This window comes from Phalacrocorax aristotelis, chromosome 1 (genome assembly GCF_949628215.1).
Source record: "Phalacrocorax aristotelis chromosome 1, bGulAri2.1, whole genome shotgun sequence".
Classification (NCBI taxonomy): domain Eukaryota; kingdom Metazoa; phylum Chordata; class Aves; order Suliformes; family Phalacrocoracidae; genus Phalacrocorax; species Phalacrocorax aristotelis.
Window position 1 is genome coordinate 4197453 of NC_134276.1, and position 25395 is coordinate 4222847.

At 48.2% G+C, this 25395-nt stretch overlaps 1 protein-coding gene across 13 annotated transcripts in view; it reads right to left on the reverse strand.

Annotated features, from left to right (window-relative positions):
- Positions 1-12645: 12645 nt before the first annotated feature.
- The window catches only part of PAK1 (p21 (RAC1) activated kinase 1), a 76813-nt gene continuing 64063 nt past the window's right edge, over positions 12646-25395 (reverse strand). For all 13 annotated transcript variants that reach the window (XM_075115773.1, XM_075115839.1, XM_075116403.1 and 10 more), the window contains 5 exons: positions 20065-20182; positions 19503-19602; positions 17520-17716; positions 15880-16017; positions 12646-13999 (listed from right to left, as the gene is read on the reverse strand). In XM_075115773.1, coding sequence (XP_074971874.1) covers positions 13913-13999; positions 15880-16017; positions 17520-17716; positions 19503-19602; positions 20065-20182 — 640 coding nt within the window. In that variant the 3' untranslated portion in view covers positions 12646-13912. The remainder of the gene's footprint in view (positions 14000-15879; positions 16018-17519; positions 17717-19502; positions 19603-20064; positions 20183-25395) is intronic.

Consider the following 25395-nt stretch of genomic DNA (forward strand, 5'->3'; position numbering starts at 1 on the left):
AGTATTAGAGAGGCTGCTGGAGCTGTCCCTCCCACGGTAGGAGGGGCCACGCAGGGCTTAGTAAATTCAGTCCCCAAGGCTGGAAAAACTAAGATCTCACCATGGGACATGGACAGCTGCTCACTGCACGGCTCTCAGAGACGCCAGGGACTAGCAGGTGAACCCGGATTTCAGTCACCCCTCGCCCACCCAGGACAGGAGAGGCTGGTATTCAGATCCCTCCTTGGCAGAATTAAGTGTCCAAAGGATGGGCTCCGATGAAATATGACAAAGGAGATTCGGCAGGACACGTTGTTGCTGACCCTCAGAATTAAAACTCCTGAACCTCCTCCAGGGAAATGTTTCCCGCAGCTGTAAGCCCCAGGCAGGAATCCGCTGCACCAGATTTCTGAGCAACCCTAGGTGCAAAACCTGCTTATTTTACTTATTTCTTGCACAGTTTTGAGCTTTAATATTTAAATCCTATTAGAGACATTATTTCCTTTGGAGGGGGAGAGGGGGCAGGTCAGCACAACAAAAGCATTTTGTGTGGTTGTATTTTGTAATCTCCAATGTGCCCTGGACTTTCGGAGAGGCATCTGTAACGTTTCTCGGGCTAGGAAGCTGCGCAACGTTGTGGAGATCCTCCTGCTCCTAAAAACCTCTTCACTGTATGAGTGGCTGAAGAAACATCTCGTCCAGCCCTGGAGGGATCTCTGAAGCACCACTGGTGCAGTTTTTTCATCCCTGTCGTCTCTCCCGTTGGGATTTTTCTTGTTGGATGAAAAGGCGGATCAGAGGGTCCCTCAAAAGCAAAATCAGCAAATTGCCCTTGCAAACAGAGAGGGGAAGAGCAGGGCAGAAATGATGATCCAGCAGTTTTTGGGCAGTTCACATTACATAGAGAATCTCTGAATTAGAAGATGAGCTGCAGAAATGACAGCCTGGTTCACTCTGAAACCTAATGATGAGCAGAAGGCTTATAAGAGTTCCACTTTAAAAGCAGCGTTGCTAGTCCTTACTTAGCATCAGGTCCTAAAATAGCATCATTCCCTTTGGAATTGGAATATGAAATAAATGATGGAACCGCAAGGTACGAAGTTAGAAGCAGCTGGCTTTATCTCTGATCATCTTCCAGCTAATGCTCAGCTGGCTGGAGTAAAAAAGCATGGGTCGTGTGTGAGCCTCTAGAAATATTACTTGCTTTAAGGTTTGATTCCTGGAAACCTGCTGAATAGGGCAGGGAAGGGTGAGACTAAGAAGGTTGATGGCACTGACAAGATGTAGGGAGCAGCAACAGCAGCTTTTCCAGGCACCTTGCGGTTTTAATCTCCCGAGTTGATCCACTGGGTTTTTCTCGTGTATTTGTGGCTGTGTTGAGCCCAGCCCCATCACAGGGCCACGCTAAGGTCCTGAAGGTCCATGCCCAGGGGAGACATGGCATGGGGGTGGCCTGGCAAGTTTAATGAGCAGGGGAGAGCCCAAGAGCTTTGCTCTGCCTTTAAAGCCAGCGGCAAGGTCAGCGCTTCCCGAAATACCTTCTGAAGGGCCTTCACCATCACCCTTGTGTGAGCTGCCTTTCTCCCAGCTGCTGCATCCTCATGGCGTGGATGGACTCCAAGGGGTACATGGGGGATAAGGGGACAGGGTTGAGCAACATGTTCGATGCAAAAAAGCTCCCTGCAGTGGAGGGAAGAGCCCTGAAAAAGGAAAAAGGTCATTTAAAACACAGCCATAGCCCCACCTCCTAACAAGCAAAGAAAACCCCAAATATCCCTGTTCTTTGCCCTACCATAATGTCATGGTTTTGCTTTCTTCTGAGTACAGCCTTCAGTGCTGCAGTTTGCTCTTCAGACACCTGGCAAAGGACTCACTGGCCAGGCAGAGGCTGCTCTGGCTTCAGTATCTTCAGCTCAGAGTTCACCAGCTTATCTGCAAAATCCTCACCCAGTGTCCCAGCCGGTGTCCTAGCCCTGCCGGCAGCTAGCAACGAGGCAAGCGAGAATCTGCTGGAGCCCTGCTGCTGGTACGCCCAGCCTTGGAGTTTATGAGCCCATAAAGAAAACCACCTGCGTGGACCTGGTGCCACAGGTCCCCACAAACCCACCCCAGGGATATCAGCAGGGCAGGTCAGCCTTGAACCCCAGTGAATTTTGTCTCTGTTTGTGTCAGGAGAAGATAAAACCAGGGGGAAAATGGTACAAACAAGCAGTGGGGAGGGACTGCCTGCCCAGCTGCTGGCCACGACGTGGAGTATTTTGTGAGGAAATATATACGTTCATGTCATCCCACCCTACATCCTACCCCATTTGGGAGATTTGTCCTCTTGCAATGCCCTGCCTTGGCAGCATGAAGGGGCCGGTGCGTCCCCCTCCCCGGGCTGCGCTTGCATGTTGTTCCCTGCCACTGCATGGTTGCACAACGAGCTGCTGCAGAGCCTTGCGAGCAAGTGACTCATGCAGGTAATGATGTCCCCACGAGATTAATTACAGAAATGGCACCATTTATGGCGTTGGCGTTTCCAGGAATGATAAGGGAGATGGGGGCAGAAGGAGGACATGACCTGAACAGATCCAAACCTCAGCCCTCACCCTCCCAGGGGATGGCAGCATGCTGGCACAGATCCCGCGGTCATGGGAGAGCAGCGCCTGCCTCTTGCAGTGAGCAGTATCCCACTGAAGAGCAAAAGTGTCAGCCGGTGGAGGCACAGAGGATGGCCTGGAGGGAGAAAGGGGCCTTGGGTGGCTCCAAGCCCCATCATAAGAAAGCAGAGGTGCCACCAGACCTGCAACATGTGGCATGTGCTCAGTTTTGGGCCCCTCAGGACAAGAAGGCCCAGGAGGGGCTGGAGCGTGTCCAGAGAAGGGCAGTGGGGCTGGGGCAGGGTCTGGAGCACAAGTGTGCTGGGGGGCGGCTGGGGGAGCTGGGGGGGTTTAGCCTGGAGAAGAGGGGGCTGAGGGGAGCCCTTCTCGCTCTCTGCAGCTGCCTGAGAGGGGCTGGAGTGAGGGGGGGGCTGGTCTCTGCTCCCAAGTCACCAGTGACAGGGCGAGAGGGAACGGCCTCAAGCTGCGTCAGGGAAGGTTTAGGTTGGATGTGAGGGAAAATGCCTTCCCTGCCAGAGCGGTCAGGCCCTGGCACAGGCTGCCCAGAGAGGTGGGGGAGTCACCGTCCCTGGGGATGTTAAAAAAATATGTAGACGTGGCACTTGGGGACATGGTTTAGGAGGCCTGGGGGTGTTGGGTTGATGGTTGAACTTGATGATCCTAAAGGTCTTTTTTAACCTTAATGATTTTATGATTCTGTTATTCTGTGTCCAAGTATAAAGATGACGTCAGCCAGCTTCACGCTGATCCCTGGGGGACGAGGATGCGGTGGGGTATCTCTCTCCACCTCCCAGCCTGAACCCTTTGACACATGGCTCTGAAACATCAAAAATCAGGGTGAGTATCAGCCCCCACCCCCCCAACATATCAGTACAGGAAAACTCAGGGCAAAGAGGAGGCACTGTGCAAATGGGGAGCAGCAGCCTTTGCATGGCGCTGGCCAGCCTCCAGGGAAGCCAGGGCCTGACCCTGCTCCTGCATCCCAGGGTATCTGCTTCACCGCCATGTCTCAGGCTGCTTGGATTGATCAGAGTTATTCTGAAGCCCACTTGTCCCAAGAAATGCTGCCATCCCTTCCCGAGTGACGGCAGTGGCTGTGAATAATGGTGCAAAGCCCATAAGACTTGCCAAAGACCCAGTGGTTTGTCCAGGAGTGTGTGTAGATGGCCAGTGGACCAGGTACAAAATGTACCCTAACTGTCAGGCTTTAAACTCAAAAAATCACCTTCAGGCAGCTACTGCCGAGTCCTGGGATTCAGAGAGGGGCTCTGAGCATCGTTTCTGAGTGAGCTGCATCCCTCGGGCAGGCAGCATGGAGGGACCGGACGGATTCACTGTGCAGCCCAGCTGTGGGGAACCGGCCCCCCAGCACAAATACACGCGATGCTGTGTGGATGGAGGGTGGCGGGGGCTTCACTTTGCCCTTCAAAGAGTCCAGCAGCGACAAACTCTCTGCCTCTCGCAGCTGCTGCTGCAGCAGCTCTGCCGCTCGCTCTCCCACGGCGGGTCTGGCTGCTGCTGGCGCCACAGACTGGCTGATACAGCATTGTGAAAAGAGAGGGAGAGACTGTCCTTGCTCTTCTTCCCTATTTTATGGCTGTCTTTTATGCAACAGCATTGTTTTGTTACTTCTTGGCAGAAATCAGGGGGTTGCAACGCACCCAGGAGGATGGAACTTGAGTTACCCCAAAGGGCCAAGGGAGTCTCAGAAGGGAAAAGCAGATGCAAGGGCTGGTGAGGAAGAAGAGGGTCCAATAATCCATCCCTTGGCCAACTGTTTCTGCACCCAAGCAATGCCGTGTGGCAAAGGGTGTGGGGGGACCATGCTGCATGTCAGGAGCGAAGCACCTCGGGGTTTTGTTTTGTGAGCGCCTGGGCAGCTGCCCTGTGCTGCCTCCACCTGCCTCACACTCCTCTTTGGTGGGTGAATCTGGAGGACCATGTTAGCCCTTTCCCTGATGTTCTCTCCACGGGTGGTGGGAACAGGGATGTCACAGAGAGGTTCCCCCTTTCCCAGGGTTATAAACCACACAGGTTGCTCTATAGGGAACCATGAGGTGTGTGATGTTCCTGAGCCCCAATGAGTTTGGGGGGGGGTGGGCGTTCAGATTTGAAGCTTCATTTTGGGTCAGCAGAGGTGTTTCCCACCACTCAGACTGTTAAGCCCGCGCTGCGCCCCATCTCTCCCAGCCCAGGCCATGATGCTTTGTCACCACAGAGGCTCTCAGGTGGCACTTGTCATGACCAGGATGAGGCCAGAGACCTCACAAGATGCTTCTCACCTTTCACATGGGTGGGTGGCCTGGATGAGCAGAGCCAAGCTGGTCAGAGGAAGCCACCAGCAATGAGACATCCCTTCCCCAGCACGCCAACAGAGGAGGTGGCATTGCCTAAAGCCCTCACACCTGCCTGGGTGCACCCAGCCCACCCTCCCCAGTGCAAGGGGAAAGCAGAGATGGATGGTGTCCAATGTAGGGACACAACCAGCTCTCTCTGCAGTAGCATCACCAGTGACCTTGCACTTGTCCTTCCTGGGCTGGGACCTGTCTGCTGGCTTCTTCATGGTGGCAAAAGAGATGGGGCAACTTATAGCATCCCTGGGTTGGGTCATTCCCAAAGCCTGGGGTGCTCCAGAGTACCTACAAAACTCAAAGACCTTGGGTGAGAAGTGGGGTTAGAGCCTGATGTGTTTGGGAAACAGAGGGAATAGAAGAAAGTAGTGGATGCTTCTCCCCTAGGACCATCATCCATGCAGCCATGAGCTTGGGGAACGAAAAGGAGGTGTGGGGCTGGGGGAGCAGTTTGCCCCCCAGCTCACTGCCCCCCTGCACTGCTCCAGCCCCTAGGAGCAGCCGTTGAGCATTTCAGCTCACCACTAGTGAGAAAGTAGAGGGTTGTTACTTGCCCATTGCCCTTCATGGAGCGCTTGAGACCTGGACACTGTTACAGCTGCACATGCGGCCAGCAGGACCCTGACCTTGACTGCCAGCAGAGGTGCTAGCCCCAAATTTAAGCAGGTTAGTGGGCTTTGGGGCACAAGATGTGGGATGAGGGATGGGTCCTTGTTCACTTCACCCATGGCTGCACTCGGAGGGGACGAGCCTCTGCTCAGCAGTGCCTCGCAGCCTCTCTCAAACCCACCAGCTGTCACAGGACAGCGGGGACGTGCCCCTTCTGCCTTATGAGGCCTAACCAGTACATCAGCATGGACCTGGCCCACCAGAAAGCCCTCCAGACCTGGAGGAAGCACAGGGGTGTCTGCAAACGCCCACCCTGCTGATACAGAGTGGACCCAGCATCCAGGACCTGTGCTGTGATGGGAGCAGAGGGCCTGTCCTCGATGGCTCACACATAACTGTTGGCATGGGGGGAGGATACGGTCACCTTAGGAGTCTGCTGCAATGCGTAAGTGTAAATAATAACTTAAAAATGAGACGGGGCAAAGCTGGAGATGGGGTGATTGCAGGGGATGGACATACTGGGCCACCAAATCCCATGTCACGACCACCTCCTTATCCCTGCTGGTGGCTGCTGGCTGTCTTCAGCGTGCATCCTCCGAAAGAAACATAAAAAGCTTCTTTTTATGATGCTCATGGAAACGGAGCAATATAAAGACTCGAATCCCCAGCGCAGCTGCCAGGAGAGGGCATTGCAGCCCCAGGAATGGGCCAGGAGCTGGCAGGAAAGCCCAGCAAGTTCCCAGCTCACCGTGTTCAAGAACAGGTCCTCCTGAAACGTGAGCTTGGGACCCGATGCTTAGAAGTCTTCTGGGTGCTGCTAAAACTGAGGTACTCAGTAAAAGCACCAACTGCACGGGGTGCTGCAGTTTGCCCTGCAGCATGTGATAAAGAACATCTGTGCTGTACCTACCAGTGTATTGCTGCTCCTACCACTAATTCCCCCATTTCGCTCCCAAATAAACTAATATTACACAGTTACACACAAAATAACTGTTCCCACTAGGATTTAGATGCCACTTCATCCCATCTGGCCCAGACCTGAAGGTGTGTGTTCCCCAAAGCTTCTCCCCATCTTTCTTCCCCTCTTCGCTCCATAGATCAGCTGGGCTAACACAAGGCATCACCCCTCCCTGCAGACCTTACCCCAGAGTCACACAGGAGCTAAGAAGACAAGGCACTAAATTTAGGAACGAAGAAGTAAAAATTTAAAGATCGGGGGGGACGTGTCACAGAAATAGCGATAATTGCACATGTAGCCTCAGGACACCCTTCTAAGATCATCATGTTGGGGTTTCCCTCCTATGGAGATGGAAGAAAATGAGGCATTGGGAATAGAGAACTGGGGCTGGGCTGTATTTTGCAGCCAGGACATTTTGACCAGGACTGCTGCAGAGGCTCATCTCCTTTGCCATGGGTCTGCCTTCCCGCATGCAGCTGAGTGGGTCCTTCCTTTTCTCCATTTCAAAGGGGCAACCACAAACCTGCCGCGCACACATGAGCGTCGATGAGAGCGCTGCCGAACACCATTGCTGGTTTGGACCCACGATGGACAGGCAGCAAGGTTTGAGAGGGCAACCCATGCCTGGGCCAACTTCAATATGGGTTCCTAAGTGGAGATGTGTTGAGAGCTCAGTTTCATAGACATGTTTGTTAAAGGCTGAAATCTTCAGAATTATTTACCTGACTCTCCAAAACTGATTCAGCTATTAAAAAACCAACAAAACAAAACCAACCCAGTAATTATTTATGTTTGGTTAGGAATTCACCTTTTGGGAAAGCTCAACAGGGCTCTGAAGAGCCTTCAAATGAGTTACACTTTACTGAAACCAACATCAACCATTTCTTAAAGCCTTGAGCTCATTCATTGTCCAACATCTCCCACCCACAGCAACTGCTGGGTAATTCAGCCAAGCTCATCTGAAGGGAAGAGGCCTCCAAGACAGAAAGTCCTCACAGAAATCATGGAAAATGGTAGCTAGTCAGAGATAGACGGTGCATCCTCCTTGGGGCAGGAGGTAGAGCCACCAAACACCAACCCAGTAGCTTTTCTAGGGGCACTTTAGGGGGTACATTGCCAGAATCATAAGTTTGCCTGGTACCCTGTGTTGTGAAGCATCAGAGGAAGAGGAGGTGGCGGCAGCCCAGTTAGATTTCCTTTCTCTGATGGGACAAGGACAGCCAACGTGGTATGCTACCACATCACGGCAAAGAGCACCGCCCACAAGCCCAGCCAGCAGGGCTGCAATGTTCCTCTTGCTCAACTACAGGGCCCCTCATCTTCACAAAAAAAACAGAGAAACAGGTCTTTCCTCTGGCTTTCCTGAACAAGAGCTCTTGAAAGCCATCTTCAGCTATAGCATCTGTTCTGGGCAGAGGAGATTTTATGAAGTAACATCAATTGCCTTATTCTAGTTGGTTACGTGAAGTCCCTGTGCAAGGTGTTCCCTTTTCTTCCAGCGCCCTCTCTCAAATCTGGCTCAGCACCCAGCTGACGCGCGCGAGCTTGGCAGAGCGTCTCACTGCTCCTCACCCCCTCGTTCCCCGGAGGCTGACCTCAGAAAGTCCTCTCAGCACTGGGTTGGGTTTAATTGGACTTCAGAGTAAAACATCCGAGTCAGATGTTTTACAAGCAGGAGATGAACTGCAGGAGGCTTGTGGCAGCACACGTGTCCTCCCCGTATCACGATGTTCCTGCTCCCCGCTGTGATGAGGCACTTGAGCAAACAAGTACGTAGGATGAAACTCCTGCTGTTGTCACCAGCCTCATCCTACTGATCTCACAAGAAAGAAGGTGGTTGTAGGTACCTATCCCAAAGCCTCCCGATTTCCTCCTCCGTACGAGAAGCCTCAGACACCAAGATCTGCCTGAGGAGAAAACAAGCATCCAGGAGGCAACAATTTCCCCTTGCCAGCCACTTCTTCCTCTTCCTCCTCAAGCCATAGTCTAGAACCCGCTTCCACACTGATGTTTGTCAGAGCATTAACGACATGTGAGTGGTAAAAAATCACACTTGCTGCAACAGCTTTTAGCATAGTCACTTTGCTCGATCAAATCAGAGCTGATTAATCTAAGATAGATAAGAGAAACACAACCTCTCCTTTAAGCACCCCCACTCGGTTCTACTGTCACTGCAAGGGTCATTGAAACGGCAAGTGAAGGAGAACCAAGTAATTCAGTCAGGTTTTATTTAAGACTTCAATTTTATTTAAAAAATGGCCGAGCTGACCTCACATGTTAAACAAACCCAGCACTACAGGAGAGTTACGCCAAGGCAGTATGAAGAGAAACACACGATCTAGCTGATTTCAAAACAGCAACAGCCCCTGTATTTCCAGGACGAAGAGGACACAAAGACATTTGCTGGCAGGCGAAAGCGGCAGTCGGAAAACTGCAGGTGCGGAGCGACAAAATCTTCTTTACGAACAGAAGACCAAAGCCTGGTGGCTGCTGACACGATCCCAAAGCAGTGCTGATCCGCGCAAAGATGCTGTACTGATGCTGCAAGGCAAGGGGGAATGAGCTGCTGCCAATCCACAGAAGCCTGTGTTAAATTTGCTTCTGCCATCTCACATACCCACAAAATCTGGCCTCTCCCTTCAGTTCCTTGGCACATCAAGGCCGTCTCCTCCGTTCTAGCTCCCGCTTTGCCTTTTCAGCTGAATTTTGTAATTTTTTTTGCGAACCTCCTGGATTAGCTCCAGCTTTCTTAGCACAGGCTGACTCAAAGCTCCAGTTATTGCTGGAGTATATTGCTGCTCCAGTCACCACTACCAGCACCTCTTCCTTTCCCAGGCTCCTTTCTGCTCTCCTCCTTCACACACGTTGCTGCCTTGAGATGCAGCAGGCTGCTGTGGCAACCCCTGAATATCCTCAGCAACTGCACAGTCGGGGTTTTAGCCTTTGCTTCATCCCACTGCCGCACCCTTTGGACCAACTCCATGTCCTGTAGTTCTTCCCACCACTTCTCTGCAGGCATCCATTCTGGCAACAAGTCTCTGTCCAGCTCCCACCTTTATTGCTGGTTTGTTACTGTTGGCTCTTCCCTGTCAAAAGTTCGCAGCTGCTTCTCTAAGATCCCATCTTTGACATTCTGAGCTGTCATTGGCAACAAATGATGAGATCCTAGAGCGTTCATTATCCATACGCTTGATGCAGTTGAGCTCATGGCCCCAAAATACATCCACAGGCTCTCTGTTGCTGCTGAAATAAGAAGCCATTAAAAAGTCTTGTTATTTTATGTTGGGAAGATGAATGGAGAATCAGACTTCACCTTTAACAATTTTAACATTGAAGATGTCATCATCCACTGTACAAATGGATTACGTAAGCTCTTAATTAGGAATGAGGCTCAAACGAGTACAGTTCTTGGAATTTGGTCTGGACCATTTTACTGTCTGATGAGGATGGCAGGCTTTAAGGAAGCAAGCACTGACTGACAGGCCATTGCAGCCCGCTCTTGCACCGTACTTTGCTGCAAATGTGCCCTACTTACACCAACCTGCGGCATTTTGAGAGACAGATGGATTAGGGTACTGACAGAGATCTCGGCTAAGAAGCGACAGCTTTTTCCACACCTCACATTTCTGACCAGGAAACATTTTTGGCACTTTCTCAAAACCAGGCCCCTGAAAAGAGGCATCAAGTTGGAAACAAAACATTTCGCAAAACAGCGGCTTTTGTATCGATGTGGTGTTTACCCCCCAAGCCTCTTCTCAAGCCCTAACCAGATTGTTTAAGTCAAGTAAGCGTCTCCATGGAAACCTCCTTTCTCAAGGAGCCTCCTTGCTGGAGGAAACCAGGCACCCCTTTTGTATAGAAGGGGAACGCAGTTTGGCAGGAGCATAACGCCTGTCTAGAGGGAAGCCTGTAACGATGCATCACGTCCTTCAAAAACACGTCCATTCAATTAAGACATTTTAGGGCTGGCTAAAGGTGTGCTATTGTGGCTGTAACTAAACCAAGCTCTGCCGTCCCCTCCTGCCCTGCCCTGGCTCTGTACCCTCAGCATCATACGCCTTCTTCGACGTGCACGAGGTCTGTGCACCCCTCTCACACACAAAACCTCGGCCCTGGTGAACCCCAAATCAATTGTCTGTTGAAAGAAAACCTAGAGCTAAAATTATACAACTCAATGCCTGTTCTTGAAACGTAGGAAGCATCTTGTCAAAGCTACCAGTAGCTTCTTAACTTTAAGACAATATTCCATGTTTTGGAAAAGAAGACATGAATTTTAGCCCCTCCCTCCACCAAGTTCTTTGTAAGCTGTAGCATGTTATAGCATTTCCGGTATAGGATCCTTTGAGAACCCTCAAAAAGGAAGCCAATTTTCAGAAAGAACGCTCAAAATTTTTAATATTTCATGGTCTAATATAGAAGTGAGGCTTTAATATTAATAGGCAAATAAATAATTAAGTGCTGTGATTAAAAATGGTCTCAACTCAGGCAAATCAGTTCATAGAGTATGTAAAAAAAAAAAAAAGCAAAGCCACTAAAGAAGTTTCCTAGTTAGAGTTGCTTTCAAATCACAGCACAGCCAAGATGTTCTGAGGAAAATAAGCCCCAGAGGTTAATTTTCAAGTCAGAGTTGCTATTTAAGAGCCCTCTGTAGACAGAAAGGTGTCATGAAGAGCTATGTCAAAGCTAACGAAGGTGCTGACGCCGGGCGATGCACAGATGAAGAGAGAGCGGAGGAAAGGATGTATCTCAGAACAACAAAAATAATCCCATTTTCCTAAGCTTAAAGTAGTTACAAATTTTTTAAGATTTTCTGAGAACATAAAAACATGACGTGCCTGGTAACCTGAAACTAGGTCCAGGCACACTGCAGCCGTCGCCTCCTTTTCCCACCCGTCATGGGTGGGGAAGAAAAAGCCTGGGACAAGATGGCACACGTCTATGGTCACAGTCTCGCAGCTTCCCAGTGGAGATTGAAAGGCTTTTGGCAAAACCCCTCTCAAGCAGCTAACAGAAAGCAGTCAGGACAGATTCAAAGTGGAAGTAATTGAGACAGAAGTACATCACTAGCATGAGAACAGGGATAAACAGTCATTCGTGCCGATGCCTTCCCCTGATGCAATAGAGAATCCTGAAAAGTGACTTAAACATATACAAATAACCTTTACTACCTCCTTTAGGGAAATGTAGCAGAAATCCTGCTGCAGAAAGATAAGCTCATGTGCGTGCTCACAGATGGGGTATACCTGCATTAAGGTTCTCATCTCAACAGCATGCCAAGGATGGAGCAGGGAAGGGAGTTAAAGAGAAGTCAGAGACATTAAACAAACACGTTTGAGGATTGGATTTAATCCTGTGCTGCGAAAAAAAAGTCAACTGCCAAATCTGTAAGTCTGTATGAGACTTTAGATCAAGTGAGATCTAGCCCCTAATTCCTTTCTTCCCACATATGGCATCTTGAGACTCCCAGAGGAAATACAAACAATCTCCTTATCAAAGGGAATTATTCAGGTGTAGGGGCCTTCCGTTTCACAATCTCCACCTAAGCTCCAAGCAGAGGAGCTCATCAATAGATCATATCCATCTGCAGGCTGGCAGCTTTACTGTTTTGCCCAAGGAATTAATCCTTGGATACAAGCTTTGCAAAGGGAAACTCTTAATATTAGGGGGAAGATGAAAGATATGTACACAAAGGGAGAGAGGCTGCAGATTTTGGCAATGGACTTCAGCCCTGTGTCAAGCAGTGACCACCCTGGAGCACAAAGGATGGGAGAAGGCACCACAGAAGCAAAAGACCTCACAAACTCTATCTACACGTGGTGAAACTAGTGACTACTAAGAGCCGTCGTGTATTGTGGAGCAGACAGGAAAATATATTTGAATTAAATCCCAGCTGCAGGGATGGAAGGGCTGAGCCAGCGGCAGGTCTCAGCAAGAAGCAGGAATGAGGTTCTGTGCCACGGAGGTGCTTTGGAGAGAGATGAGAGGTTGATCCAGAATGGGTTTAAACTCACCCTGTAACTGACCAAAGCAGTACAGAGAAAGCAGCTCCCCCAGTTATAACATAGATCTTTTATCTGTTTTCTTTATGTGTAAATTTACACCCTTGAGAGCCACTTGCTGTCCCAAAGTACTACAGAAGAAGAGGTGAGAGACAAGGTTATATCACTTTATCCAACACGCTCAGGCACCCAGTGACGATATGAACAATAACCCCATCCGACAGACTTGTCCGGTGACAGTGAATTCTCCAATCCTCCCTCAGCCCCAAGTTAAGAAACGGAGCAGTCATTTTATTAAAAAAAAAAAAACAATAAAATTGTTACACAGTTGAACATAAGCCCAGTGTTTACAACCAATCCCTCTAGTAGTTCCAGGTTTCTTGTTGTTTTAGACTATTCGCAACCAAAGGAATCAGTAGCATAAAGAAACCACTATCATTTCAGAAAATTAACGTCCCCACGTCTCCAAGAAAGCAGCATCCACAATCAGTTTGTCTCCCATTGGACTTGCTCTACGAAACAAGAGTTTTCAACATCATTTTGCAGGCAAATCTTATCTTTATAACAGTTAATTGCTCTGTTTGCTTTATCATACAGGGCAAGGGTCTCTAAGAAACCTCACAGAGCTGATAAAATAACCCTAAAAGAGCTGTCAATTTTTCCTGTGATATATCTTCTAGAACATCAGCAATGTTTGAGATTTGTTTAAGTAGTTGAGGTGAAACTAAAGGGGGAGAGGGGAGCCCCGATTCACACAATGTGGCAACAAGATTATCCGTGAGTTAAGGTCTCCAACGGCTGCAGGAAGCACACAGAGGCTTTCTCCATGCTCCCTCAAAGCATCCAGCAGTGCTGCAAGAGGGATGCGTATTCACGCCTTCATTCCCCTTTCAGTTGTTACAACTGTTGACACTTCTGCTGCCTGCTCCCTTCCCTCCTCAAGTCATCCAAAGCACAGAGCGGCCCCAGCGGTGTCACAGCAGCTTGCCAGAAGCAGGAGGAGTCCAGCCAGCAAAAGATTTAATTTATTAAGATAAACTTGGATAAGAGTCTAAGGCTCCACATTCTTTTTAAAAATAAACACACTAAGAAACATGAAAACAAACTGGCTTCGGTACGTGTAAGTCAGGTTCAGACGTTCTCAGAAAGATCTTCTCAACCATACAAACTACTCTTCCCCTCTCGCCCCCATCACGAGGATGGAAAGAGAGTTCACTATGTAGGATCAGCGATGTGCCTGTTGCGTGCCCTTCCACATTCAGCTGAAAGATACCTCTGCCACGCTTCGGGGCAGGTCAAAGTTTTAAGAACACCGCTGTGAAGGAGGAGCAGAAGGGGAGAGGGGCAGGTAATTCAGTCTCTGAAATGAACATCTAAAAGTCTTGACACGATGACTGTGTTGACTCCGCCACTTCAATGGTTGTTCTTGGCTGCCTCTTTAGCTGCAATAATCAGAGGAGTGAGACTAGATAGAGGCTTTGCAATTTTCAGGAACTGGTGCTAGGAAGAAGGAAAAAGAAGAGGGTTAAATTTTTTAGAACATGGCCCAGAAGTCTGGTGGCTACTCAAAATATTGGCACCTAGGCCCATATGAAGTCTAACATCCTACACTAATCTCTGAACAGGTGAAAGCACCACAAACCTCTGGGGCTTGCCCCAAGTGATGAACAGATTTGCACCCAACACATGCTGAAGTCTCCAGTGTTTGTACATGTTCAAGACCAAGCAAAACTCAGTGAATTCCTCCAGGGAACTATAAAGTCTTGCAAAATCTATTGTGAAATTCTGTGTGGAAGGAAGGTGTATTAAAAACAACCTGTGCAGTTCAAACACAAGGCACAGGGCTTCCTGCAGGGATCACCTCTCGTTTCTCTCTCCCCTGTTGTCACAGGTCTGGTGAAAGCATTGCCTTGGCCTTCTGCGGATATCAGAAATTTGCAAAGCAGCTGGAATTTAGGAGAGCAGCACAGAGCTTGCAACACAGAACCATTCAGTCAGTCTCCTACACAAGGTGCTCTGTTAAGTAAAACAATATTGATTATCAAAACAGCTCTCAGATGAGAGGGAAGGCATGTAGGGCAAGTTCACAAGCTGTTCAGAAAACAAAAAGCCATTATATCCCACAGGACTTCTGAGCATCCAAAGGGATCAGTCACCCAAGGCAACATGCTTCAGAGACGGGGGGGAAATAAAAAAAAAAAAAATCAGAGGCTAAAAGGTAGTTAAAAACAGGCAGAAATGTTACAGTCAAAACGTTGTCCTGCTCCAAGGAACAGAACATTACTGCTGTCTGATATTTTGGGGCTGGAAGGGCTGGAAGAAAAAGTGATCTTTCAACTACTGCCATTCTGCCAGTGATTAATGCTTCATTACTGCCTCAGAAGGCAGCAACAGATCCAAAACTGAATCCACTAGACAAACTAGTGGAAAGAAAGGAAAACATAAAAGGAAACTGTCTCACAGTTGAGGTCTAAGTCCCCCTGATCACAGATTTATTTTATAAAGAGCTACATTTTCTACCCCCATGGCAAATTTGACAGAAGGAACACACGAACCACTCCCCTCATCCATGTTGGTGAAAAGCCTGGCAGCTTGGCCCTCGCCTTTCACCAGGAGTTCACATTAAGACACCAGGCTTTAAGTGGAATAACTGATGATAGGGTGGTGAGACGCTGGCCCAGGTTGCCCAGAGACGTGGTGGATGCCCCACCCCTGGAAGTGTTCAAGGCCAGGTGGACGGGGCTCTGAGCAACCTGATCTAGTGGAAGGTGTCCCTGCCTGTGGCAGGGGGGTTGGACCAGAGAATATTTAAAGGATCCTTCCAACCTAAACCATTCTATGATTAAGATATCTCACAAGCTTTGTTCCATCACCTCTGTAAGGAGTAGTATCTGGCAAAATGTGGTCATACCAAACTGCTCCAGTCAATGCAAGCCATACATGTTCCAGAGAGCTTTGTGATCCCTCCACCAGAAGGAAGACAACCAGAACATCGATAGCTAGGAGCTCTCCTGCCGTCCAAATCCAACAAGCAAGGCCAGACCATGACAATACATGCGATGTGAGGGCCAGCTCTGTGAAGGGGTCACGGGAATGAAGGGGGTCAGCATTTGGCAGGCCTGGGGCACAGCTATTGAGTTTGATTACAGAACACACTGCACAGCTGCTGCTAGTAACAAGTACAGCATAAAAAGGGAGTAGTCTGTTAACACTTTATTATAGATTTAGGTTTTGGGGTTCTGGCAGGTTACCTTAGCTGTGCTTGTGCCTTCAGCCAATGAAGTATTTAGGAACCCAAACCAGATCTCTGAACCACACTCTAAGCCTGGCCTCACTCGGGATTGCATTATATTGATTCAGCCCTGTTCCCCATCACCTACCTGTAGCAGCTCTTTCGCAGAACCTCTCTTTTCCACATCCATTTCAAGACAGCGATTTAAGAAGTCTCGGAATAGGATTGAAAGCTTTTCTGGATTCTGCAGTTCTGGAGTCCCATTAGTAGCAATGAGATACAGGGCCTAAAGCAAAAACAAGCACCAAAGATACAGGATGTTATGACGGTTGGATTCTATCTCCGGATTACAGACACACTCATTTCTCCTCTCCCTCCCCCCAGTTAAATGGGGAAAATAAAACCCCACCATATCAGGCTGACTAATCAATGCTTAAGTTTCTGCAAACAGAACAGCTGCCAGTCCTATTTTTATGTGGATGGGATCCAATCCTTTATTGTTTTACCCTCGTAATCTGGGTTTGGATCCTGCAGCCCTCTCAAGGGATTAGGAGGACAAAAACAACATTCCAGACCATGTTTACATAGGGAAGTTAACTGGCATGACTCTACCAGTGCTAGACTCCTGCAATAACTATAACCTCATGGGGAGGTACCCCTGAATAAATAGATTTTGTTCTGTCGGTACTTTGCCTGAGTGAAAGAGGCCTAAAAAGTCAACACTATAAAGATGCAGTTGGCTCCTTACAAAAGATGTCCAGCAGACCCTCAAGCAGCTTTTAACATCCTGCAGAAACAAGCAGTTTTGCTACTGCTTGGGAATGAAGCATTCACAAAAAATCCCCTCTGAGAATCAATGGAATTCATCCATGTCAAGATTTCATGTGAGAAACTTCCTGGATAGATTTTCAAAGGAAACGGAAATCTGTCAGAGACTTGTTAATATGCAGGCCCTTTGAGCACATCACTCAGCACATCCCATGGGAGCAGTCTGATAGCCTGGGAATTGGCACAGGTTGAGTTAAACGAGGCCAAAGTATTGTTGCTTAACCACCCTCGTTCAACTCAACACCCAGTTTCTTTCCTTTCACTCTCCTTTGCTGCTGCTCTTTTCCCCCAAAAATCGCTTCCAGCGCAAGAGACGGAGACAAAGTTAAACAGAATTTTTCTAGATCCCCTCATCCTGTGTAGCTGAGGGAGAAGCCATAAACCTGGCTTATATTAAGAGCAATTACATCCCTACAAACTGAGAGCAGCTCCCCTTTCATTAAAAACTCAACAAGGGAAAGACATCAGGAAGCTTAAGCCCTGTTTGAAGATTTCTTAAGCTTGTAACTTTATTTGGAGCACGCAAGGAGGAACAATCTGCCAGCAGGAGAAAGCTCCGCTTATAGAATAGTAACATATCGTATTTTTGAAGATAAAGGACAACCCTTCCCCACTCACAGGGCACAAGGATTCAAGAAGTTTGCTGCTTTGGCGCCATCAGGTACTCTTTCCGTACCATCTCCATCTATCAGCACCTCCAGAAAGTGGGAAATTATGAGTGTGCATGACCTAACGCATCAGATCTGACCAGAGGGTCTGCAAGGGGAAGAACCCACACCTCTGCTACCCAGACCAAACTATGGCTTTTAACTGAAACCATCTCAATCTTCTCACTGCAACATCTAAGGAGATACGGGGCTGCAGGTGGTGAAACTGCACCGGAGGATTCGCCTGCCGCCTTTAGAGCCAGTTTCATCAGCAGGCTTAGTGAAGACCTGAAGGCAAAAGAGACTCGCTTACTCTCAGGGGGTTCTCATTGAGGTAGGGGGGCTCTCCTTCGATCATCTCGATGGCCATTATCCCCAGCGACCAGATGTCCACTTTGGGCCCGTACGCTTTCCGTGTCACCACTTCAGGTGCCATCCAGTACGGGGTCCCCACCATGGTGCTGCGTTTGCTCTGCTCAGGAGTGATCTGGGCACAGAAGCCGAAGTCAGCTGGAAAATTAGAGAGGGGCAGGGAAGGAACAGACATAAAAATCAGCAAGTTTCTCCGAGAATAACGCTTACTGATGCCAGAGCTGTAGTACACATTACCCGGCTACACTGCCTGGTCCGTTGCTGCTGCAACTGTGAAAGGAGGGGTGGTTTTGTGGCTAATACAGAAGACAGTGTTGAGAGCTAGGTTTCTAAATCTGACTCACTGAGGCCATGAGGATTACAGAGCTGCTGACTTGTGTATGTGAGCGATGGGAACCAGTAAATAACCGTATATGGATGTTGCGACACTTGACTGTGTGTGCAGCATTATGGAGCTGTGATACACTATGTCGTAGATGGTCTAAAGCCTGCTCCTGGGTATGTGAAAATAGAAATTAATGCACAGACTGATCTAGATACGCCCCCAACCCACCTACTGTGCTGTCTGGTGATATTTTCAGTCCCAGAGATATTACTTCCCCAGTAGATATATCATCCCTCAAACAGGATTTGTTTACAGAGCAGTGTTCAGAATAAATTTAAAGTACCTAAATTTATACTGATTATTTTCTTCAAATAGATAGAAAGATGGAAAGCCTTCACATAAAGATTGCTGGGTCCTATGTCTGATTTTATTTGACTTACCAAAAAACCCCCTACTTCTGTTCTTGTGAGCCCAGCAGAATCAACACAGCAAGAAGCACTGCCCATCCTGACCCCCTATGCACCGTGGGTCTAATTTTAGGCAGGATGATGAAAACAAAACCGGTCCCTAGCTGAGTTTTCATCAAGGGTAACGACCAGGAAAGGTACATATGGTTCATAAACAGAGCAAATTTCCAGCAGAGCCAATAAGCAGCTCAGGTCCAGAAGGTTACTGCATCATATCCACAGGGACTTCTCTAAACTACAGCCCGGTACCTGCATACTGTGCTGAAAGAAGTTCTTCCATAAGAACAGAGCACTTTGGCCCTGATCAGCTATTCATCACTAACTCACCAGAGATCTGACTGTACCAAAGTACAGCTTTAGTCTAAAAAGCAATTATATACAAAAAACCCCCACTTTCTTACTCAGCATATCTGCACTGTGTGAATTTTGAGTCATATCTGCTGTCACCGCTGACAAAAATAGATTTATTTATGCGTTTTGGGTGCTAGCCAACAGAACTGGGAGGGAGGGAAAGGAAGCACAATTCTGTTAAAGCTATAGGTGGAAGATAATAATTCACTAGTTTCTAGGCTTATCTCTGCATGGGCAATGACAGGCACAACAGCTACCTTAGCACCCGAGGGCAGAACAGCCTCAAGGTCTTCTTTACAGGTGATAACACAAGGAGGAAACAACATTTAGAGTCCAGTCTGGGTTGGTGTTGTAAGATTAAATGTTTTCTAGTTACACAGTTTTCAATCTCCCTCCACCACCCCTGCCCCTCAAGTACCTGCAGTGTTTTCCAGGCTGAAGAGATCGCTCACAGATAAAGGCTTCTGGCCCTACACCTTCAAACCCAGCTTTCTAGACTGCAGTAGCATTAAAATACTGTTATTTTACTCCACAAAAACAGATGGCCCGAAGCTAAACGAACCCCAAACCCTACTTCGAGTCTGTTATCAGTTCACAAGGATTCATGCTTGCCAATCTCCATTAATACCAAAGCCACAAAAATACCTACAAGACTATTTCTACAGCCTCTTCATCGCCACAGCATCAAGCATCTCAAACACCCCTCTCCCCAACAGGGCTGGCCCACAGCAGGTAACAGGCCTGGGCTGATAACTCATCACCAGCAATGCTCCCCACATACTTAGTTTGACAGAGCCATCCATTCCCAGCAGGATGTTGTCACTCTTGATGTCTCTGTGAATAACTTGGTTTGAATGGAGGAATTCCAGAGCTTGGAGACACTGAAAAAGAATAAAATAATTGAGATATTCTCACTGTGCATGAAATTGTTCACCAGTCGCAATTAGCCAACTAACAGACTCCAACAACGTGCATTTTCAGTAGCAAGGGCTTAGTATATTAGAGTCTTTCATAAATCTATGTGCAGGGCTACAGAGAGATATCCCACTGAGATCAGCAGGTCCTAGGCGGACAGGTTAGTCCCAAAAGACCTGGAGAACAGGGATAACCAAGGGGATTCCAACCCCATTTTGCACTCCAGTCCTCCCCCCTAGGGTGAAACATATTAGGCTTGCATTAGGATTGTACGCTGCAACCTCCCAGGTGAAATCCATCCTTTGAAACAATGAGTGTTGCATTACAGAAGGTGGAGACAGCTATTCCTATGGAGCCAGGGACAGGTCGTGGGAAGCCCGCGTCCCCTTCCCAATTGCAGCTCCCTCCGAGCGCGAGTGCCGCTTTACCTCTCGGCACACAGCTGCAATTTGCCCTTCATCCATGCAGGTCTCTGTCACAACGTCTGTTAGGGAGCCTCCTGCCAAGTACTCCATGACCACCCAAAGCTCTTCTCCTACAAGGTAACTGAAGAACCAAAATCAGATTTTAAGATCAGCAAGTATGAGCGTGCTACCATTTACCTAGCCAGAACGCACTGGGTTTTAAAGCTGTCTTAGAAGTGCAGAGAAACCATGAGGCTTGGGCAGCGTATTTAACAGTACTGGGGCACCAGGCACTTGTGGTACTTTCTGCACTTGGGAGGATCCGATCATAGCCTGAATGAGCAGAGGGAAGGGTGAGTGCAGAAAGTCGAGGAGAGAGGTAATGGGAGAACAAGCTGCAAGTTTCTTGGCTGTAAAAGCAAGGCTGAATTTTTCTGCCACGAAAAGGGCCCCAACTAAGCGGGAGACCTGACCTTACAACTCCTGCTGCCGCTGGGAGAGAAGGGGAGGAGCTACTAGTCAAGGATGGGGTCCAAGCATGAGGCCCAGCCATCTGGCACATAGCACGGCTTTTGAGGGGCTTTTGCAGCAGAAGAGGTGGCTGGGGGCTGCTTCGTTACTACTGCAATCCTGCTGATGTAAGCAACTGCCTCCTTCACCTAGGCCCAGGGACAATCCTGAGTGACACAATGGATCACTGTTCGTGAGCAACAGAGAAAGAACACTTTTTTTAAAGCATCATGCATTTGAAAATCACCTCAATCTTTTTCATGGTACAAAACTTGCTTGGGATTTTGTATGAAAAATTCAGAACGGTTCATAAGGGCAAATGAGAACATCTTGATGGATACAACAGCAATTCTAAAGATTTAAAATAAAAAAGGAAAGCCCAAAAGGGCAGGTCTTGTCCAAAAAGGCCTGTAGGAGGATGGGGAGGAGTCAGTTGAGGTGAAGGCAAGTTTTCTCAGCCATTTGCAATATTATTCTCTGCTGGGAGTGTGTGTGCTTACATCTAAAAGCAGAAGACCTGGGATGAAGACGTCAGCATTCACTCATTTTAAAAAAAACCCAAACAACAAACCCAAACCACCAACCACTTCTGCCTTTTTGGGCCCATCTGGAAAAACATCAACACGATCGTCCATGACAGATATATCAGGATGACACATTCCTGAAGGAAGGAATCACTGGCTTGAAAACCCACCTTCTCAGCCTGTCCTCCCATATTTAAAGCGTGTAGGTTGTCAAACATTGGCACAGGCTGCCCAGGGAGGTGGTTGAGTCTCCATCCCTGGAGGTATTTAAAAGAAGGGTAGATGCGGTGCTTGAGGATACGGTTTAGTGGTGGGCTTGGCAGTGATAGGTTAGCGGTTGGACTCAATGATCTTAAGGGTCTTTTCCAACCTTAATGATTCTATTCTATTCTATGATAGATCAGTCAAGAGAGAGAGCCGAGAATCTAATTAAAAGCTTTTGCTGGCATTAGAGTTGACCAAGCAGATGTTTGGTTTGCTCCGAAACACTGATCCTGCTGAAGAGCGAATAGTGAATTTGCTAGGAGCCAAAGGCAAAAAAGCAGGGCAGGATCTAGCAAACAATTAGCTAGAAAGCAACAGTGACGGAGAAAGAAGTTAAGCCCAGCTTGGCATGGGAAGTAGACAGAGATGAGTGAGACATCACAGGAGTGGGCAGGAGGTAGGCTTTGACCCCAAAAGGACACACTACCAACACCTTAGCTGATGAAAAAACTCCCCCACAATAAGAATTGTGGTCTGAGCTGTGTGACAGATGTGTTGCAGTTATGGAGAGCTTTTAATATCAGAGCCAAAGACGGTATCTTTGCTTGGTGTTGCTGAAGACTATGCAGGGAGGCAAAGCCTGGAGTTTCTTTCAGGAGCCCAACAACACGGGGCTATGCTCCTGGAGCAGACAGGTCTCCAACTCTACTATGCAAGAGAAGCTGATGCACTGGCAGTTTTTTCCCAGCAGCACAGACCCCAGCAAAACCAGTATCACCCGCACAGCAGCCCCTCAGAGTGACAGAGGAGCAGCAGAATTGCTTTTAGAAGCGCTTCTGCCAACTCTGCAGGTCACCTACCTTCTAACAGGCTCTGAAAGCCACCCTATTCACACCGTTCCTTCCTGCCCCTATGCTGTTGCTTCTTTTTCATCACTCTTGCGAAAGCAGGCTCTATCCACATTTTTCTCAGCATCCTCTCAACAAATCAGTGTCACCCTGGACATCACAGTGCTTCCCTTCATTGCCACTTACACCCTCTGCAGCCCAAACCCACTTGACTGTAATGATGTGGGCAGAATGGGCTCCACCACTCCTGCATGACAATCTCAGGTTACACATGCTGGGAGCAAGCTGGTATCTCTCCACGGCCAAAGGGGATGGAGCAAGCCAAGAACACCACACTGTGAACCCAAGTTGTGCCATGAGCAGCCAAAGGAATGTGCCAAGACCCGGACACCTCAGTAATTGATAGATCTGACATAACACACAGGAAGGTGGAATTAACGGTGGCTTCCCACCAGCTGCCGCAAGCAAATGTCATTTCGGAAGACTGGGTGATGATGTCTCGGGGATCTTTTCACTCTCTTGCTGCAGCAGAGGCCAGTTTCAGTCACTGAGCTGCCTGCTGTAGGCATGCCTCAAAACCACTCTCTCAGCAGTTCCAGGGGTGCCACCAGGAAGTCCATACACCTACGTGCTGCTTGCCATGTGATGTCAGTCATAGCATGGTATTGCACCTCATCATCCACAGTCACCTTCCAAAACAAGGCTGGCAGTAAAAACAAGCTGATGAAAGTCTTTAAGGAAGAAGGACATGGTCTACAGCTTTCTCTTCCCCCACTGCAAGAGCAGGTAATGTCTGCTCCTGTAAGGTGTTCCTCAGCTTCCACTTGGATACCTTAGGAAGGTGCCCACTAAGCCCTTCCTATCACAAACACACATCAGTCAGTCACAGCCCTTTTTTGTTGATAAACTTTATAAAGTTGGGTTTTCCCAGAAAAGCAAGATCATGTTACAGATTTCTGCACAAGTAACATGCCTCCAACATGCGAACATGAAGTTAGCCCGGAAAGAAATCAGTGTTTTCTTGTAGCATGACTGTCATACATCTTCAGCGTTGACCTTCCAGCCCTAGCGGAGTTTGGGGTTGGGGTGAGGGTACTAGTGGCTACCACTTAAAATGAGGATTTGTGGGGTTTATTAGGTTAAGGAGAGTTCTTCAGAAAGAAAGAAGCCAAAGGGCAGGAGTCTGCTCTGGGCATTGGGCATCTGATGACTGTGTTTAAATGCCTGAGTTTAGAAGGAGGGCTCTGAGGGCCTTTTTCACACATAGAAAGAAACTGGCACATCCAGCAGGTAACTGAGCACAAGTTGCTGCTTGTCTGCACAGGAGAACTAGTGTCACTGTCTTCAGAGCCAGGTGCTTCCAAATTCAGCTCCCAAGTACAGCTGAATTAGGCCACATCACTATCTCACAGGCCACAGCACACCTTCGTGCAACACTGGTTGCTTACACTGCAGCAGAAAGGCCGTATTAACCACGAGAAAGTAGGCCATGCAAGTAAGAGAGAATAAGGCACAGGAAACCCTTGTATAAGGGCAGGAGCTGAGGCAAATAGAAATGAGAGAGGTGGTTATACTGATGAATATCTTGCAGCTCTCCCATCAGGGATTCAGGAGGGGAGAAACTGTCAGAAAGAGAACCGCAAAAAAGAAACCAGGTCCCACAGCAGCAAGCGCATCCTTCCTCGTACTTCCTTCTGCGACAACAGTAGGCTGAAGCCAGCAAGCGGCATTCAAATGTCAGCTTAATTCAGCACTCAGGAAGCAAACAGGCACATTAGGCCAGGCAGGAGGGATGCAGCTCCCCAGCAACAGGAACCTGCAGTTGCAAAGCTGAAGTGGCATAATAGGCACAAGAACCCCCACATTCATCCCAGTGGCCGCTCTGTCCATTTGCAGTACTCAAACAAAAGCTAATCCCTCTGAAAAACATTAGTAAGAGAAAGTGGAGGACAAAAGCAGCAGCTTTTGTTGCTGGAAGTTTGAACAAGACAGCAGGACGTGCAGCTACCCTACAGCTGGGATGTACTGGCTAGACAAGGCAAGTGCACGTACTCAGCGATGCTCTCTCTAATGGGAAGAACGTGTTGCTCAAACGCTTTTGCCAAAACAAAGCTTCTAATCAGCCACAAGGAATAAAGTTTCACCCCAGATTCAATTCTTAACTCTTCTTTACCACTTGTTTCATTTTACAGAGGTAAAAACCTTCTGCTCTTTGTAAGAAGAGGGTGTCTGCCCAGCGTCGCTCCCCTGTGTCCACACCCCTTCCACAAAATCTCAGGAGCAGACTTTCTGTCCCTTCAACAAAGCAGCTCTTTACAGCCATGCATAGGACACAGCACCATATAAATTCAGCATCGCAACTGACGCTGCAGTGTACAAGAAGTACTTTTGTTGGTTAAGACATTAAAAGCTTGTTAAAGAAACCTGTTAGAGAAACAGCTGATGAGATTTTGATATACACGCAGAGCAAACAAGTGTGCAAATACTCTCTCAGATTTACAAAACAGATTCTAGGTCACATCCCTCAATTGCATCTATAGAAAAAACAAGCTGCCAAGATTAAAGCCTGCAGCTCGCCCTATCTAAGCACCCTTTTCCCCACAGTAAGCCAAACCCGAGTTCATCAGGACCGCTGGATTCTGACGTGAGTGCAGCAGACTGAAAATCCTGCTGCAGCTCAGCTGGAACTAGCTGTATCTTTAACATAAGGTGAATGACACAGGCTTGACACAACGCACCGATGTTATGTTGACCGTGAATGCAAGCCACCATGCCACTCCTGCTGGGCTTTCAGTACACCCCGGATTCCAGTGCTGACAGCTTGTGACTGTTTTACTGGAATCCGAACAGGGAAAACTCAAGAATTTCTTGCACTTCCAAAGGCAGCGCATTTTCCAGTTACTCTTTCTGAAACGGTCAACTTCCAAACAGCTGATGATGGTGACATTGCTACCATCACCCTTATGCACAGCATTAACATCCTGTGGGAAAGAGGGGCTCTCACGGCCACGTTTGTTTGCAGACTTGGGCATTTTACTGCCTTGCGCTATAGTGACCAGAATTTTCACTGCTACACATGCTTATTTTAAGAACTCTTTACACTCAGTACAGGAGTCACTGCGCTGCTTGCTTCTGCTCTGTTGTTGTCCCAGTCCAAGGAACACCAGCTCAAGAACAAGCAGAGCAGATCTGTTCATAGATGAGGTGCTGCTGTTGAGGTAAGGAGTAGTAGGGATTCAAGGAGGAGCTGACCCATATGGGTGTAATAT